This window comes from Bombus fervidus, chromosome 8, assembly GCF_041682495.2.
Source record: "Bombus fervidus isolate BK054 chromosome 8, iyBomFerv1, whole genome shotgun sequence".
Classification (NCBI taxonomy): domain Eukaryota; kingdom Metazoa; phylum Arthropoda; class Insecta; order Hymenoptera; family Apidae; genus Bombus; species Bombus fervidus.
The window spans coordinates 15,084,120-15,101,336 of NC_091524.1; the positions used below are offsets into that span (position 1 = coordinate 15,084,120).

Here is a 17,217-nt window from a genome sequence, read left to right on the forward strand (position 1 = left end):
TACATAAAAATGATTAATAATGAAGAAAATATTTCTACATAATTTATTATATTTTCTAATACTACAATTTAATTGTAACAAATCAATTGTATATACATATACGGATTAATCTAAGCAGTTGTAAATCGATATCGTGAAATCTATACTTAACAGCAGTTTTCGTTAATATCAAACTGCTATTCATGCAGTTAATATCAAAAACTATTTTCAAAAAAGAAAATGGCTAGGTGCAAGAAATATAAAGGAATATTTTATTAATCAATATGTTTATTATTATTATTACTATTATTATTATCATTATCATTATCATTATCATTATTATTATTATTATTGTTGTTATCATTATTATACTCGTAATTTTAATAAATAAACGCTTTAGAACAGTTTTATTAAAATTACTAATCATTGCAAAAAGTGTAAGAACTAAGAACAAGCCGCGAGAAACTTTCACAATATATACGATGTAATTGTCATTTGCGTGATGTAAGTTCGCAACCACATTTGTGGGATAGTGTAAAACCATGGACATTGTAGAACCTACCGCAGTGTAAAGTTTATACAATTTCAAATAATTCCAACAAATACTACAACAATTCGATTTGCATTTAATGCTACATTTTTATGAAGCAGTATAATCAATTATATTCTTTTTTTACGTAATTTTAAACTAAATCTACCAATTACATCGAAGAAATTGTCATTATATCTTGTAGTAATGGCAAATAATGGTATAATAATTGTTTATTGCAACGTAATCGTCAATGAAAACATCACGGATCATGGTTGCTTATAGAAATATAATCGTGTTTTAGAGGATAATAAAAGCGAAGGTTCGGCTGAAATCGAGGGTGAGAATGAGAATGATGAAAATGAAGAAGCGGAAAAGATTCTTATCATAGATCCTGATAGCGATGTTCGTTTTTATTGTTCCTTTACTACTAACTTCATCAATAATAACTTGAAAGTTTATAATGACATAATTCTTATATATATATATATATATATATATATATATATAATTATTTCATTAATGTTCTAGGAACTAGATTTCAATCATTCGAGACTAACAAAATTAGAAAATTTGGAACCATTGAGGAAAATACATAGATTGTGTTTTACTTGGAATCTGATAAAGAAAATTGAGAACCTTGATACACTTACAACTTTGGTCGAGTTAGAATTAAGAGATAATCAGATTGTTGTTATAGAAAACTTAGATGCTCTTGTAAATTTGAAGTATGTTACTACATTCCGTATAAGTAAAATAAAAGATACATTTTCTTTTAGTAAATATAATAAATAGTAAATTTATCAAAATAATATCCCAAATTTCTTGGACATAAGCAAATATTATATTTTCAGACTTTTAGATTTATCTTTTAATCGTATTAAAAAGATAGAAGGATTGGACAACCTATTGAATTTACAAAAGTTATACCTATCGTCAAATAAGATTCAGTGCATTGAGAATCTGTCACATTTAAAGAACCTTACAATCCTCGAGTTAGGCGATAACAAAATAAGGGAAATAATTAATCTTGAAGCACTTGAAAATTTAACAAGTTTGTTCCTTGGTAAAAATAAAATAACAAAGATAGAAAATTTGGGCTGTTTACAAAATCTTCAGTTATTAAGTCTTCAAAGCAATCGCATTATTGAAATAGAAAATTTAGGTGAATTAAAGAATCTTGATCAGTTATATTTATCTGAAAATGGAATAACATGCATCCGAGGATTATCAAATTGTACAAAAGTGACAACTTTTGACCTAGCAAATAATAAAATAAAAAAGATTGAAAACATTGAACATCTTGAAGATTTAGAAGAGTTCTGGGTAAGAATATGATTAAGAGCTGTATATGCGTATTTAAATACTATTCGATACTTAATGTATTTTCCAGATAAACAACAATGAAATTGAGGATTGGACAACTGTAGAAAATTTAGCAGTTAATAAGAAATTACAGACAGTGTATTTAGAGCATAATCCTATTGCCAAAGATCCAAATTACAGAAGAAAAATTAAACTGTTGCTGCCATGGCTTGTCCAATTAGATGCAACACTTTGCAGATAGACAATATTGTTCTGCAAAGTAGTCCTCTTTGACAATTCTTGAAACTGTACCTATTGATACTGTTGCCTATCTCCTTCTAGTATTACTTTAAAAAATTATGTATGTACAATTCTATCAATGAGAAGTATGAAATAATTATGTCTTTCTAACTAAAGAAATGCATTCCTTTTTTTACATTTTATTAGCAATTTTGTTGATATCACATTGTTAAACGACTGAAATTTGTCATTGCTTTCAACAAGAAAATGATATAAATGCTGAAGGATAATTGTTTTCATAATTTGTACAAAAGCTTTCAAAGTAAAAATTTGGGAATAGCATCTTCTTTATACCTTCATATGATTATACAGTATAAATATTTTTCTTATTTTACTTAAATTGTGGGTACACTGACCTGTTTTATAACATTTAATATTTTAAGGAACTTCTCTATATTGTTCTCTTATTATTGAGAAAACTTTATATATCTTGATACAATAATTTTTAAAAATTGTATGGAACTTTAATTGAAAGATGTTCAATATATTTATACAAGAATAGTAGCATAAGCAATAAAAGGAATTATTGAACAGTAATTGTGTGAAGACACTGTTGAAACTAAATTGTTTTAAAACCATATACAATTTCTACTTGTAATATATTCGTAACAGAATACTCAATGTATTTATTTCATATTTCAGTGTATTGTAAAGTACATGACACCTGCAGAATCTTTACTACATAAGAAAACTAATTACATTCTCATTTGATTAACATCTTGTGCAACATACAGTACAGGACAAAAATAAGTGGATAATGTAGGGGAAATAGGTATCAATGACGTTTCATTTCATATGGATTCTTTGCACAGAAATATAAACGTTAATTTCAATTATTTACCAAATAATATAGTTCGATTAAACCTCATTGATAGTTCTACCATCTGTCCATTTATTTTTGTCCCCAGCTGTATACCCTTTCATTAAATAACATAACATCTTGTACTGTAATTTTATGCTTATTGATATATACACGTGAAATATATTGAGATTATGTAAATATGTATTTATTAAGTGACTTACATTCATAAACATTAATATTATTTCTATCAAAAGTCTTGATCATCGTGCAATTTTTACTTGAATAACTAAAGAATAAATCATTGCAACATTTATTGAAAATTATTTTACTGAATTTATGGATGGTACATTTCCAAGAACTCTTGCAATAATTTAAATGATTTTACATTTAAAAAACTTGTGATCATGTACAGTTACATAGAATAAATTAAATATGTAAAGAACAGAAAACTTTGCTAATTTTTATGAGTCGTTACACTCTGATATATGTATAAATATGATACACTAATGGTTCCATTAAAAACTAAGTATGTACAAAACTAAGATATTGTTAATTAATTATTGTATTTAAATTTTCATTGTACGCTCATACATTCACTATACATATAATTTGAAATATATATATTTGAGTGATAATTACAAATAGTAATAATTTTGGATGTCCACGAATCTCAGTTTAGTTATTAATATTTAAGATATAATATATGCAAAAGAAATGTGATATATTAATTTTGATTACATCATGTTTCTTACCCATATTATTACATTTATTCCATTCTAGATTTAAAAACTTGTAGAATTTAATTAGTACAACTGTTCCTAAAATTATTATTTTTAATGTAAATATATAAAATGAACTCGAAACTTTATTGCCGGTTCAAATTAAAATTGTAAATTGAATTTTTGTTCTTAAAAATGGGAGTTTTATAATATATTTGCTTATTTGTTTATAATACTTTTGTTAAATAAGCGAAGAAAAGTATATTCGGATCATTCAATACAATATAGACAACAATTAAGTTAATTAGTACTCTAACATCTAATTATTCGCATTCTTCTCATTTCTTGCTCTCTCTTGTATCCCATTTCTATCATAGTGAAGAAAATGAAAGAAAAGGATTGAATTTTATTTCAGGACACAACTTTTATTCATAGCTTTTATTTATGTTGTGTGATAACTTTTGACCGGTTAATTTAAAAATTACCCCCAAATTCCTAGATCCAACATTGATCATTATTTATCTCATATCTTCCTTCCTAGGTACATACGTACTATGCAGTGCTGACGACACAAGAGGCCACTGAAGCAAGGAAGTTACTGCTCTCTATCGCCCACTGTCACGCGTTACTGTATTGTTTTATTTGTATATATGGCACTTTCGGCCAATACGCGTACTCATTTCTATGACTGCGTTGAAAATATCAGAAATAGCCAGATCCGTATTCCTTTATCGGTGAATCTGGCGATGTATGACGCCCTCATGGGCGCCTTCTTTTACAAGTTTTTTTCGTATTTTCTGACAGTACTCGACGAATAGAGACGAAATATAATGGTTTTCAGTAGAGGCGTAAATTTTTAAAACTTACTTAAAATTTGATACTCTGAGCCTACTGTATGGATTACTCTGTTTTAAGCATCAGATAGATTTTTAGACTTTAAAGCGTTACTAACGAGGTAGATAGGTGTTCTGGGAATTCCCGTGGTAAGATAATTCCTTTTAGCGACGCGGTGTGTTTTCCCAATTCCCAATAGCGGCGCTCCAATCGAGTTGTAAATACTAGAGTCAGCTGTGATACACCATTTCTCAAGTTTCAGTTTCCATCGTGCAGCGCGATCTCATGTTCTCAATTGAACTCTACTCTATTATGTAAATTTACATTTATATAACTAACATTTTTTTGTATGACATGAAATACTGTGTACTTACGATATACGATTGAATTGAAAGTTCAACATGAAAGACAACGATATTTTTGTTCTTGCGAGACAGGGAGACGAATAGAGATGCCGCTGTTTCTGTGTGAAACATTCATAGCATATCATGCATGCGCAAAACACGAATCTTTTTTTCTTCAATATTGATTTTTCACGACTTAGTTTTGGAATGATTACTTCTATGCTTTCGGCACAACCATTTCTAGTATTAGCCGTGCTGAATAAGATGGCAATACTACATCGGAAGCCATATTTTGTATTAGAGGAGACAGCTGACTCTAAAGTCGACTGTTGTTATATATATGGATGCCGGACACTCGCATTGTTGCCATTTTTTCTTTAGCAGGCTAGTACTATAATCGGCCGTGTTTTCAGTATATGAGTATTCAGGCCTGTTTATATGACTGTTGCTAGAACTGTGTAAATATATGACCATGGTTCAATTACGGAACGATAACCGGACGATTTGTTAACAACATCAGGGAGTTCCCTCAGTTTCATACGAAAAACTATTCCTCGACTTTTCATGAACTAAAAGTTGCAAAAGAGGAATATTACTTATCGTCTTTGAAATTGTTATTATTTTTGGTAAGTTGTACTCATTTTATATGTACGATTATAATTTTTAAGTATTTTGACTTCCTTTATAAATATATTATTCTTTAAGACTTTTTTTATTATCTAAGTTATGGAGACAGATATAAAGGAGTTTATACCAAGACCTTATCAGATTGATCTATTTGAAACTGCATGTAAAGAAAATGTTATTATTTATTTACCAACGGGAGCTGGAAAAACATTTATTGCTGTTATGCTTATTAAAGAATTAAGTGCGGATATACGACGGTATGAGTCATAAATTACATATTTTTTTCAATTATTGTCATATAGTATATAATCATATTTTTACCTTATCAATATTTAAACATTGTGCTATGAATTTTATATTTAGGCCTTACGCTGAAGGTGGTAAACGTACCATATTTATAGTGAATACAGTACCCTTGGTCATACAACAAAGTGATTATATTAAAAGATTAACTGGTTTGTCTTGTGGAACACTCAGTAGCGAGGAAGGAGTTGATTTTTGGCGTGACAAAGAATGGAATGAACATCTAAACCAACATGAGGTAATGGAAGTTAATTATAACTTAGAAATATTGTTGCAAATATTATTTTTATAACATTATACGAATATATAAATTATAATATGAATTACATATTTAGTAAAATCTTAAAGAATGCTATATTATAGGTTTTAGTAATGACATCACAAATCTTAGTAAATGCACTTTGTCATGGATATGTATTTTTGAATAGAATAAACCTGATTATTTTCGATGAATGTCACAGAGCAGTAAATGATCATCCTATGCGACAAATTATGCAACTCTTTGAAAATTGTCCTAAAGATGAACGACCAAGAGTATTAGGACTTTCAGCATCATTGTTAAATGCTAATGTGAGACTGGAAAAAGTACAATCAGTTATGCAGGTAAATTTTATATCATCACATTAAAGAAAAAATTTAATTTATTATTTTTTACTATACTATTTTACTATAGTCTTTGGAAGTTACATTTAACGCAAGAATAGCTACTGCAACCGTAGCTGATAAAAGTTATTATGCATCACCAAATGAAGAAATTGTTCAATTTGACCAAAATATTATAGACAATGTTGGGGAGTGTATAAATAATATTATTAAGGAAGTAGAATCAATCCTAAATTGCATAGTGTTAAAAGATAATCTGAAGTATAATGAATCAAGTGCAGAATTTAGACCAAAAACTACTAGTAAAAAGCTGAGTGGCATATTAAGAAACATTCAGTACCACTTTCTACGTACAGGTATTGTATATATAGTGCCAGGATAGATGGTACTCAAGAGCAAGAGGTTATTCTATATGCAAAACTAAGTCGAGGAGAAAATAAAGGTTTTTGCCTTTTTTGTTTGTAGGTCTTGTTTTCAGGATAATTGAATTTGTACTTCATCAAGTATATTTACATTCAGCCAATGTATGAATTTTGAAACTTAATTTTCTCAAAGACAAGGTCTCAAATAAAAAAGATATTTTTGTCAACCATGCATTAGAATAATCTCCTGTCCATCTTAGGATTTGTTGTATGCATACAAAATAGGATGCAGAATAATTTACAAAATTAATTATAAATAAATTTATATGTATTCTTCTCTAGTTTAGCAAATTTTATTTTTATATAGGAACCTACGGTGCGAGCAAATGTGTTTTACTTCATTTGATTCAATTAGAATATTTAAAAAAAAGTATAGATGATGTGGTATGTAAATATTAAACATAAAGATATATTGAATTTTGTTCGTTTATATTGTGTAATGTAATATGTAATATTTAGGAAACATTATATATCTTGGAATATCTTATAACAAAAGTAATTAACTGTAGAAAATTATTAGAAGATAAAATGAAAGGGAGTTCAGAAAGAGAGAGAATTTACAAGTGAGTTACTTCTATTTATGTTTATTGTATAATTCGTTAATATTATTTTGAAACAATATTATGGAATTTCAGTTATTCATCTGATCAAATTCTAAAACTTCTCGCAGTACTAAAGGACTTTTATTATAACAAATTAAATGATCAGGTATTTTGCTGTATTATTTTCGTACAACGTCGATTCACTGCAAAAATATTATATCAGATATTAAAGGTAAAAAGTAATTTTTATGTTTATAATTTATATAAATTTATCTTTTTCTCATTATTTTGTAATTTCTGTTATTTTAGAGTATATCCATGCATGATGAGGAATATAAATTCTTGCATCCAGAGTTTGTGATAGGTGTGTCCAGTAGTCAAGAATTGCTATCTTTATCAGAACGGAATAAGGAGGTTTTGCTCAGGTACAATATTTTATAATAATACAATCTACTATATACATGCTTATTTATTCAATTTTAATATAAAAGTCGGCGGATACATTAATACATCACTATTCAAGAAATACACAGTTCTCTAAACTTTTCCTTTTTCCTTTTCTTTTTTTTTTCTTTTTTTTTTTTTTTTTTAGATTTAGAAATGGTTTGTTAAATTGCATTGTTGCGACAGATGTTATAGATGAAGGTATAGATGTGCCGAAATGTTCATTAATCATAAGATACGATTTGCCAATGGACGTAAGAACATATATTCAAAGCAAAGGGAGAGCACGGCATGCATATAGTCTATTTATAGTATTGTTACAAAAAGATGACTTACAGTATCTACGACGACATAATGAATATAAAAAGATAGAACAACACTTGAAACAGGTGCCATTTTCTTAAATTTTATTCCTTGTCGCATATATTTTCATATCGATTTTCTGCTAAATATCGGTAATGTTAATAACAATCAATGATAGTCGAATGTATAAACGTAAAAAAAAAAACCTTTTTGCTGTTGATAATGATTATTGGTAAACAAAATAAAATCCTGGTCATGGATAATGGTTAATAGCTTGTTATACGGGGCATAACTGTATACATATATATATATATATATATGTCGGAGTAGAATTGTTTGAGTTTTGATTATGGGCGTGTAAAGAATCTTCGCCTGGATTGTTCATTGTAGTTTCACAATCAAGATAACGTTTATTAACACAAATACAGAAGGAATAAGTCTGAACAATAACAATGGTAACTAGACGCTGATGACAATGACCTTAGATTCGATATAGCGAATCCACGGCCCACGGGATATCTGATCTACTTTACTTCTAAGTCGAACTCGACTTACTCCTTGTGATGCAAGGATCGCTTGATCAACTCTTTTCTAAGACGTAGAGTATTCACTGATCGTACAAACACAATAGGTAACTAACTAGTGCAACTGTAAGAAAAAGAATGCCTCTCCGTCGCGACGACGCTGCAAAGGAAAACTATGGTGGGATGTGTCTAAGGGCACGAGGTCATAGGATTCGTCAAGGAAAACCTCCGCCCGGAGGGTGAGGGAAATAGACGTTGCTGTTAATTGGTTAATCTCCATGTTGGCGATTAGAAAAGGATGCTAGCCGCTCTCGAGAGAGAGAGTTCCTAGCGGGAAACGTCGTACTTAAGGAAAGCAGACCTCACGTATCCTGCCGCAACAGGCGACAGACACATGGGCTGATATAACAAAGACTGTTTGTCAATCTAAAGGACTTTAGTTATGCGTCGGCATCTGGCGACCATCTCACCCAAAGAATGGGGTCTGTGCGTGGCTGCTGGAATGTCTCATTGCCAAGTGCCGTTACGGCCAATTCTTTAAAGGAAAGCTATGTAACTTCGTATCTCTGTTAGGTGTAACGTTCATCCCGTGACCGTGGCTACACTCGGCGACCGGTTGTCGCCTCAAGCCTAAGCTCATTGTCTCAAGTTTCGAATGACTGTGTCTGGGTTATTTCGTGAATGCTATTGAGGCTTTTCCAAGCAATTCCAACGGGTGGCCCCGTTGTCCTTTCATCTCCGACATATATATATATATACATGTAACATATAATAATAATATATATAATATATAGTAATAAACATATAATATACATATAATATATACATATATACATATAAATTTACTGACTTTTTATCTTCTAACTAGCTTCTAGTAGATAAAACTGATGAGCGTAATATACCAACTGAAAATGAAATACAAAGTGAATTATATCAACATGACATAGAACCATATCAGGTAATTTGTGATGATGGACAAGTATGTTGTATAACAGAACAGATAGCAATTAATACAATAAATCAATACTGTACATCTTTATTGAAATCAAAATTTGCGTGTTTATCACCTATTTGGACTTTATGTAAAATTTCAAAAAATAATTTGCCGATGTATCAGGTATTAAAGGCTGAAATCTTTTTAAATCTTTTTTTCTCTTGTGCAATGATTGTAATTTCCTTAAATACGTTTTAGGTTTCTCTTACATTACCATCTATATCTCCATTCAGAACTACCATTCTTGGTGATCCTATGATTTCTATCAGTAGTGCAAAGAGATCTGTTGCTATGAAGATGTGTATAGAATTACACAAAATCGGAGAATTATCTGATAATTTAAAGCCAGTTACAATAGAAACACTTCAAAAGGACCTAAGTTATTTATTTCCAAATTGGGTTGATGAAGCTGAATCAGAAAAAAGTTCAGTAGGAACATACAAGAAAAAGCGACATCATCAGTTACAGGTAAGCTAAAACAAAAATTTATTGTTTCATTGATCAAAATGTAGTAAATATTGTTACTAAAAACCACCATTTATATGGTATAGTTTCCATCAGCTCTCTATGGTGCATTTCCTCTTCCTCAAAAAATAGTGTATCTTCACATACTTCATACTACGCCTAAGTATCCTGTACCACATCATGATAATCGCTATTTAACATTCTATAATTTGTTACATAATAGTGCAGGTTTTGGTATACTTTCTACAAAACAAATGCCAGAGGTATAAATTTCGATTTGTTTTATAATCTTTATAACAAACATTTTATACACTTATAGATTTACTTATACATTTTATACTCTTATTATAGATACCTTCTTTTCCAATTTTCATGCGTGTTGGTGAATTAAATATTGATGTGAAAGTAAATCATGCAAAAATGATTTTAACTGAAGAAGAAGTTATATATTTAAAAAGGTTTCATACTTTAATATTTAGTGATATCGTACCAGTTATAAAAACCTTTATGGTATTCGATAATTGTAATCGTGATAATTGCTTTTTAATTGTGCCAGGTAAATAAAATTTATGATTAAACGGGGACAGATTAGAAACCTTCGATTTCCGGAATTGCCGCTAGGTGTTCCTTTATTTATTATTATCATTGCCATTCTGAAAGCTTTTCAGTCTGCACTATGCACTAAGATAATATTTCTATATAGATAATAAAGATATATTTATGTATTCTCTTTCTTACTATATAAGATATTATAAATATTAGACATTTTTTAATATCTTCTATTTTAGTGCTATTTTAAGATATAATTTTTTAGTTAACAAAGACTGGGACATAAATTGGGAAGTTGCAAAGCAGTATAATTCTATTGAATGTATATCACCACCAATTCCATTCCGTTTTAAGAGTTCTGATTACGAACTAGCACTGGTTAAACCTAACTATAGAGCTGCGGACACATATATTGTTACCCAAGTATGTGATGATATCATGCCCAGTTCATGTTTTCCAACTGATCACTTTTCGACATATATTCATTATTATAAAGAAAAACACAGATTGGTAATAAACAATTTAGAGCAGCCAATGTTAGAAGTAAAATCAATATCAAGGGCAATAGATTATATAATGCCTAGGTAATACATAAATCTTTATATACATATTTTAAATGAAACTAAATTCATAATTAAATTGTATTTTTCTATACAGAGATAAGAGTACTGAATCAAAGAAAGAACATTTAGTTCCAGAATTATGCATTAGAATTAATTTTCCAGCCTTATATTGGCTCAAAGCAACAACTTTACCATCTATATTGCACAGAGTCTCACAGCTCTTAATTGCAGAAGATCTAAGATACATTATTGCTAAAGAAAGTGATTTAGGAACATTATCAAATAATAAGAAATGGCCTTCATTAGTAATAACTAACGAAGAAAGAGAAGACTCATTTGAGCCTTTATTAGAAATTTCTACTACAGAAAATATTGATAATTTACATCCAGAATCAATTTCAAATGGATCAGAAGCAGATGGTTCGTGTACATATATATATTGTATCTCCTATACCTAATATAGTTTTTAGATACAATCATTGCATGTCATAAAACATTAAGCTTACAAATTTCTTTAAATTGAAAGCTAGAACCTAGAGTTCATATCCTTAAAACATAGCTACCTAATCTATGGGAACAACATTCCTATGGTTTTAGATCGCTATTCAGTTTCCCTACTAGTTGCTTGAAACTCTACTATACACACATCTCCCACACTGATCTACCTCCTAGTAAATTTTTCATCTTTTCTCTAATTCTGCATCTCTTCTCTTACTCTTTCGTAAATTCCCTCAGAGGGCATTAAATGCAGCAAGGATCTTCTTCATCTAGATTATACATTTGACACTTTTGGTTCTCTTCCTCTTTATGTTGTATTGCACTAACATTCCCATAAGAAAATCTTGCCCGTTGTTGTCTTACTGCCCCTCCAACTTTGCTTTCGAATCTTACCTCTTTCAAGCTTAACCTGTAATCACTGCAATATCCTGACCTGTCGACTTTACTTCAATCCTTCTGAATGTTCTGCTCTATCCTTCTCATATTCCATTTTTTTAATTTACTTCCCAGATCTTTATACTCATCTTCGAATGTTGACAACTTGCCTATTACCCCATCCCTAACCTCGTCGAAAGTTCCTCATGGTTTCTTACCCTAGTCAGAGGAACTGTTGTTACTTATATTTCTCATCTCTTCCTTAAGGCAAATCCTGGGCCACCTGATTTCTCCCATCCTTACTGTGGTCAAGATGTATCTATTGACCCTTCTCCTGGCTTGTATGTCCGATCTTGTACTGTTTGATCCTAATCTTCATATTTGATTCGGAGTATTTCTGTTTAATCCTATTGCCATTTTAACGTACATACTCTGCACTCTCTCGGTGTACTTTATTATTTGCCAACATATTCAAAAAGTGTATATTTTCCCATGAGCTAATTTTTGCCCGTTTCCACATATCCGAAATAGCGTTGACAGCTTTCTGCTCTTTACTTTCATTTTATTTTTTACTTTACATTCCGTCTGAAGTAATTGCCTATCAAGAATCAAATGCCTAGATACTTCTAGTAGTCCGTCAATTCTAATTCTTTGCTCATGAACTCTCATCTCTCTTCTCTAGCCCTCCTTCCTCTCTTGAACAACATCACTTTCGTCTTCTTTGCATTCACTTCAAGATAGTTTCTCATTACGTATCTTCCCAGCGACAACTGCCTGAAACTGTAACTCCCTTGTTGCGAATTGCCACCACTATCACATCATTCGCAAATTACAACGCAATCATCTTCTGCCCTACAAATACCGCTCCTCCCTCGCTATTCCTCGACTAACAGACTAGTCTATTTGCAAATCTTCTAAGAACAACGAAGATAATAGAGGACGATTGGAGCATTCCTGTCTGATTTCTTTACATGACTCAAAACCATTTGTTAGGCCCACAACTGGCAATCCTCTGTTGGTCGTTTTCCTGTATATCTCCTTGATCATAAAAAAATATTTCTCCATTTACCCCTATTCTGATCAGCTTATGTAGTAAAAGGTGTTTATCTATCGAATGCCGCTTTAAATTCGTTGAATACCGCATAGCCTTTCCTTCGTCTTTTATATGCAGGATGTTCCATCAAACTGCCAACTTTAATTATTCTCTCATTTGTCCCGATACCGAATGGTATTTCGAGAGAAAGTTATCGTATGTCAAGGGGGAAATTAGGTCTGAAACATTTTTTTCGTATCGTGGCCAATACGAGTAGAAAAGAGTAATTAAGTGTTACAAAGCTAGGTGGGATACCCTGTGTATATATATTGTTAATTTATTTTTACTTTAAAAATAGTTCGTCTACGAAGACTATATATTTTTATACATTAATAAAATGTTATTATCTATTTTCATATAATATGAAATACAGAGTTATATCACTATCCGTGGTCAAAACATCAAGAGCAACCAGATTTGGACAAGAATATCGAAGAAATTCAGCTAATTGAAATAGAACACTATTGTCAATTTATGAATGAAACGCAGGATCAAAATAATAGTTCAATTGTAATATTCTATATCTTTTATATACATACTATACATACGTTTCATTTTATATTTCTAAAAATTTAAGCAACATTTCTCTATGTATAATACTGATATCTAACATTTATTTATAATATTCATAAAATTTATTATTTCACAGAAAAATGACAAAATTACTTTTCTGAATAAACCATCAGTACCAGTACCGGTTTTGCAAATCTTGTCATTAAAATGTTCGTATGGCCCCGATCCTGGTCAGATCGTGCATGTAAGTATATTCTTAATTGTTTTTATTTTAATTGTAATCAGTTAATCTAGTCTGTTTATGAAAACAAATTTTTATAGGCATTAACTAAAATAGGACATGATGCGTTCAATTTAGAACGATTAGAAACTTTAGGAGATGCATATTTGAAATTTATTACATCGTTATTTTTATACAATGAGTTTCCAAAACATAGTGAAGGTTATTTAACCGCATTGAAAGGAAAAATTATTGGCAATCGTAATCTTTATTATTGCGGAGTCAAGAAAAACATTCCAGGATGTATGAAAGTTGACAGTTTTATACCTTTGAGTAATTTTATTGCTCCAGCTTATACAGTATATAGGCAAGTTCAAGATGTGTTATTATATGCAAAGGTTTGTATTATTTGAATATTCCAAGACTAAATCATACACGCAGCAAATTATGTAATAATATAGATGATGTAAACTAATAAGTTGTAAAATTTAACGAAGTAAATTGATTAAATTTATTGAAAAAACAAATTCTGTGTAAGGTGTCACCAAATGTTTTATATGAAATTGAAATACCTCGAAATGAGCAATTAAGTGGACATATAAGTGAAGCCACGAAAAGTGCAATACAAAAAAAAATATTAGATTGGGAAACAGCAGAAACACAAACTGGTATGGAACATTATCTTGGAATACAAACAGTTTCTGATAAAACAGTAGCAGATTGTGTAGAAGCGTTGATTGGTGTATATCTTAGAGTAAGTACAAAACAAAGTTTTATAATATTGTAATAATTTTTTTTTAATATGAATATTTTCATTTTTATAGAGTATGGGTATTAAAGATACTTTAATATTATTACAATGGTTTCAAATTTTACCATATAAAATTGATGCTAATGAATTATTGTGTGGCACCCCTCAGAATCCAATAATTTCTGAAGGGAACATAAATCATTTAATGCCTTGGGCTTCCAATATAGAAACAAAGCTTGGATACAGATTTAACAATAGAGGGTATTTACTGCAGGTAACTGAGTGTTTTATTTTTGACGGATTGTTATATCGAGTTCTTTAATACTAAGATCTAGTTTGGCAACTTAGTTTAACTAAAAAATATAACTTTCAAGTAAAACAGTTAAATGTTTTAGGCCTTTACACATCCTTCATATACACCAAATAATATGACTGAATGTTATCAAAGATTAGAATTTCTTGGTGATGCAATACTTGGTAACAGAATGTTTATGATTTTTAAACCTTATTTTGAATGTTTATTGATCAATAAAATATTAAATGAATATGCTTGACTTAACGTATAATTTCAGATTTCCTAATTACAAACTATATCTATGAAAGTTGTGGGAATTTAAACTCTGGTGCATTAACAGATCTAAGATCTGCTCTTGTTAATAATATTACTTTTGCATGCTTGACTGTAAGACATGGTTTACATATTGCTTTACTATCTTATGCTCCAAAATTAAACAATATTATTGAACGATTTGTGAAATTTCAAGAAGAAAGAAATTATGCTGTGAATGATGAGGTATTTTACATTAATAAAGGAAACATTTTGAATTATTTAAAAATATATATGTAAATATATATTTGTATATAATATATTCTATATTTACAGCTTCTATGGATTTTATTAGAAGAAGACGAATGTAATATGGCTGAACATGTAGACGTTCCTAAAGTTCTAGGAGATATATTTGAATCTGTAATAGGTGCAATATATTTGGATAGTAATAAAAATCTTACAGTAGTATGGAATATTGTATATTCCATTATGCATGAAGAAATCGGTGCGTATTTATTATTATGAAAATAATAACAGTTTTATAATAATATTAAAATTTTTAATAAATATTATTACTTGTGGTAACGTATAATTTTTATTTAGACGAATTCAGCAAAAATATTCCAAAACAACCAATTCGTGTTTTATATGAAACTCACGGCGCACGCCCACAATTCCTGTGAGTATTATTAGTAACAATTAACATTTCATCTTTGTTAAAATTACTTAACAATTATATATTTTCCCCAGGAAAGCAACTATTATTGATAATACGAATATTGTCATGGTTCCTTTAAAAGTAACTATTGCTGGGAAAGTAAGACATTTTTATGGGTTCGGTGCTAATAAGAAACAAGCGAAGTGTGCTGCTGCAAAGCAAGCTTTGAAAAGCTTCTTGTGTAAGAAATAGCATAATAGTAAGAATGTCATAAGACATTTTTTCATGTTCACTAATGGTTTTACCTACTTATGTTTCTTTCCTTCTTCCATTTTCTTCTATCTGCAATAAATAATATAATAGTAATACAATAAATAGGATAATAAAAGAAATAATCAATATTGTCTATTTACTTATTAGTCATATTAGATTTACTTGCAGTGTTTGTTGTTTTCGTTCTTCTGTTAAATTTAATATACGTAAATAATATCATATTCAAAATATTACTCATGATTGAAACATTTTTATGTTATTAAATCTTTTTACTAAAAAAGCAAAATTATAGTATAACTTTAAACTTTATAAAAGTTTTTAATAATGAAACAAATATTTATGTTACATAACATTTATTTGACATTAGTTAAATACAAAGTAATAGTAAAGTAATCATAATAATCATATAAAACAAAAGTTGGTCTCTAAAATCATTATCGTGATCTTGTTTCCTCCTTTCACCTCCCATGCTACTCGTCAGTCCACCGTGACTCGAGTCTAAGGCCGTATTATGGGGGGGGGGGGAGAGAGAGAGAGAGAGAGAGAGAGAGAGAAAAGGGCAGATACGACCGAGGTCTGGGTTATTTTTGCACGATAGCGTTACACAAAAAATCCTAAGCAATCAATCAAAGCGCCTTACTGCTGTTAAATTGAACAATATTCATCGGTCGCTAAGAGCCTCACCCCTTTCATAGGAGTTCCCAGACGTGTGTGTACGATCGTAGCCCAATCGACGGTCTTATAAAGTCTCGATACCTTCTACGTAGAATCGTCCGAAAGTTAAGTCGTGAAATATCAACATGTATGACATCAAAGTTCTTCTTCTTGCATGACAGACAGAGATGAGTAAAGTGTGTATATCCAAAGAAATTGCATATTTTGTAACCAACATTTGAACAAACACCACAATTCCAATACATATGCTGCACCACGCGATCAAGTCCAAGAAGCGGTTTCACGCGGGCATATATAAAAACCTATAAAGTTAAGGGGTTGCCCTGTTTAGTTCCACTGCAGATCAATAATATAACGATAACGACTTTGCTGACCGTTCACTAAAAACGTTGATCTCATGGTGTCACTAGTAGCGGCAATTTGAAAACATTATGCTTTTATACAACTAATAAGATTGCTT

General features: G+C 30.1%; 2 protein-coding genes and 1 long non-coding RNA gene across 5 annotated transcripts; 2 read left to right on the top strand and 1 right to left on the bottom strand.

Moving 5' to 3' along the window:
* The first annotated feature begins 364 nt into the window (after positions 1–364).
* Positions 365–3,830, top strand: LOC139989958 (uncharacterized). 2 transcript variants are annotated; one of them, XM_072008717.1, is made up of 5 exons: positions 367–728; positions 813–913; positions 1,040–1,236; positions 1,363–1,834; positions 1,902–3,830. In XM_072008717.1, the coding sequence occupies exons 1-5, from the start codon at positions 716–718 to the stop codon at positions 2,073–2,075; spliced, it is 957 nt and encodes a 318-aa protein (XP_071864818.1). In that variant the 5' UTR covers positions 367–715; the 3' UTR covers positions 2,076–3,830. The 2 variants fall into 2 exon arrangements, with proteins under 2 accessions (XP_071864819.1, XP_071864818.1); XM_072008718.1 differs by lacking the exon at positions 813–913 and having other exon boundaries at positions 365–728.
* LOC139989965 (uncharacterized) lies at positions 3,023–5,143 on the bottom strand. The gene is made up of 2 exons (XR_011800453.1): positions 4,843–5,143; positions 3,023–4,775 (listed from the first exon to the last, which is right to left on the bottom strand). It is a non-coding gene; the product is annotated as an uncharacterized lncRNA (long non-coding RNA).
* Positions 5,144–5,264: 121 nt separating this feature from the next.
* Dcr-2 (Endoribonuclease Dcr-2) lies at positions 5,265–16,204 on the top strand. 2 transcript variants are annotated; one of them, XM_072008704.1, is made up of 26 exons: positions 5,265–5,438; positions 5,518–5,696; positions 5,803–5,980; positions 6,106–6,345; positions 6,416–6,701; positions 7,075–7,151; positions 7,227–7,330; positions 7,403–7,541; positions 7,619–7,734; positions 7,902–8,142; positions 9,449–9,697; positions 9,773–10,042; positions 10,126–10,302; positions 10,391–10,595; positions 10,854–11,172; positions 11,246–11,571; positions 13,491–13,627; positions 13,767–13,874; positions 13,952–14,248; positions 14,389–14,604; positions 14,675–14,875; positions 14,997–15,078; positions 15,174–15,394; positions 15,485–15,656; positions 15,755–15,830; positions 15,902–16,204. In XM_072008704.1, the coding sequence occupies exons 2-26, from the start codon at positions 5,539–5,541 to the stop codon at positions 16,059–16,061; spliced, it is 4,755 nt and encodes a 1,584-aa protein (XP_071864805.1). In that variant the 5' UTR covers positions 5,265–5,438; positions 5,518–5,538; the 3' UTR covers positions 16,062–16,204. The 2 variants fall into 2 exon arrangements, with proteins under 2 accessions (XP_071864805.1, XP_071864806.1); XM_072008705.1 differs by having other exon boundaries at positions 5,537–5,696.
* Positions 16,205–17,217: the final 1,013 nt, after the last annotated feature.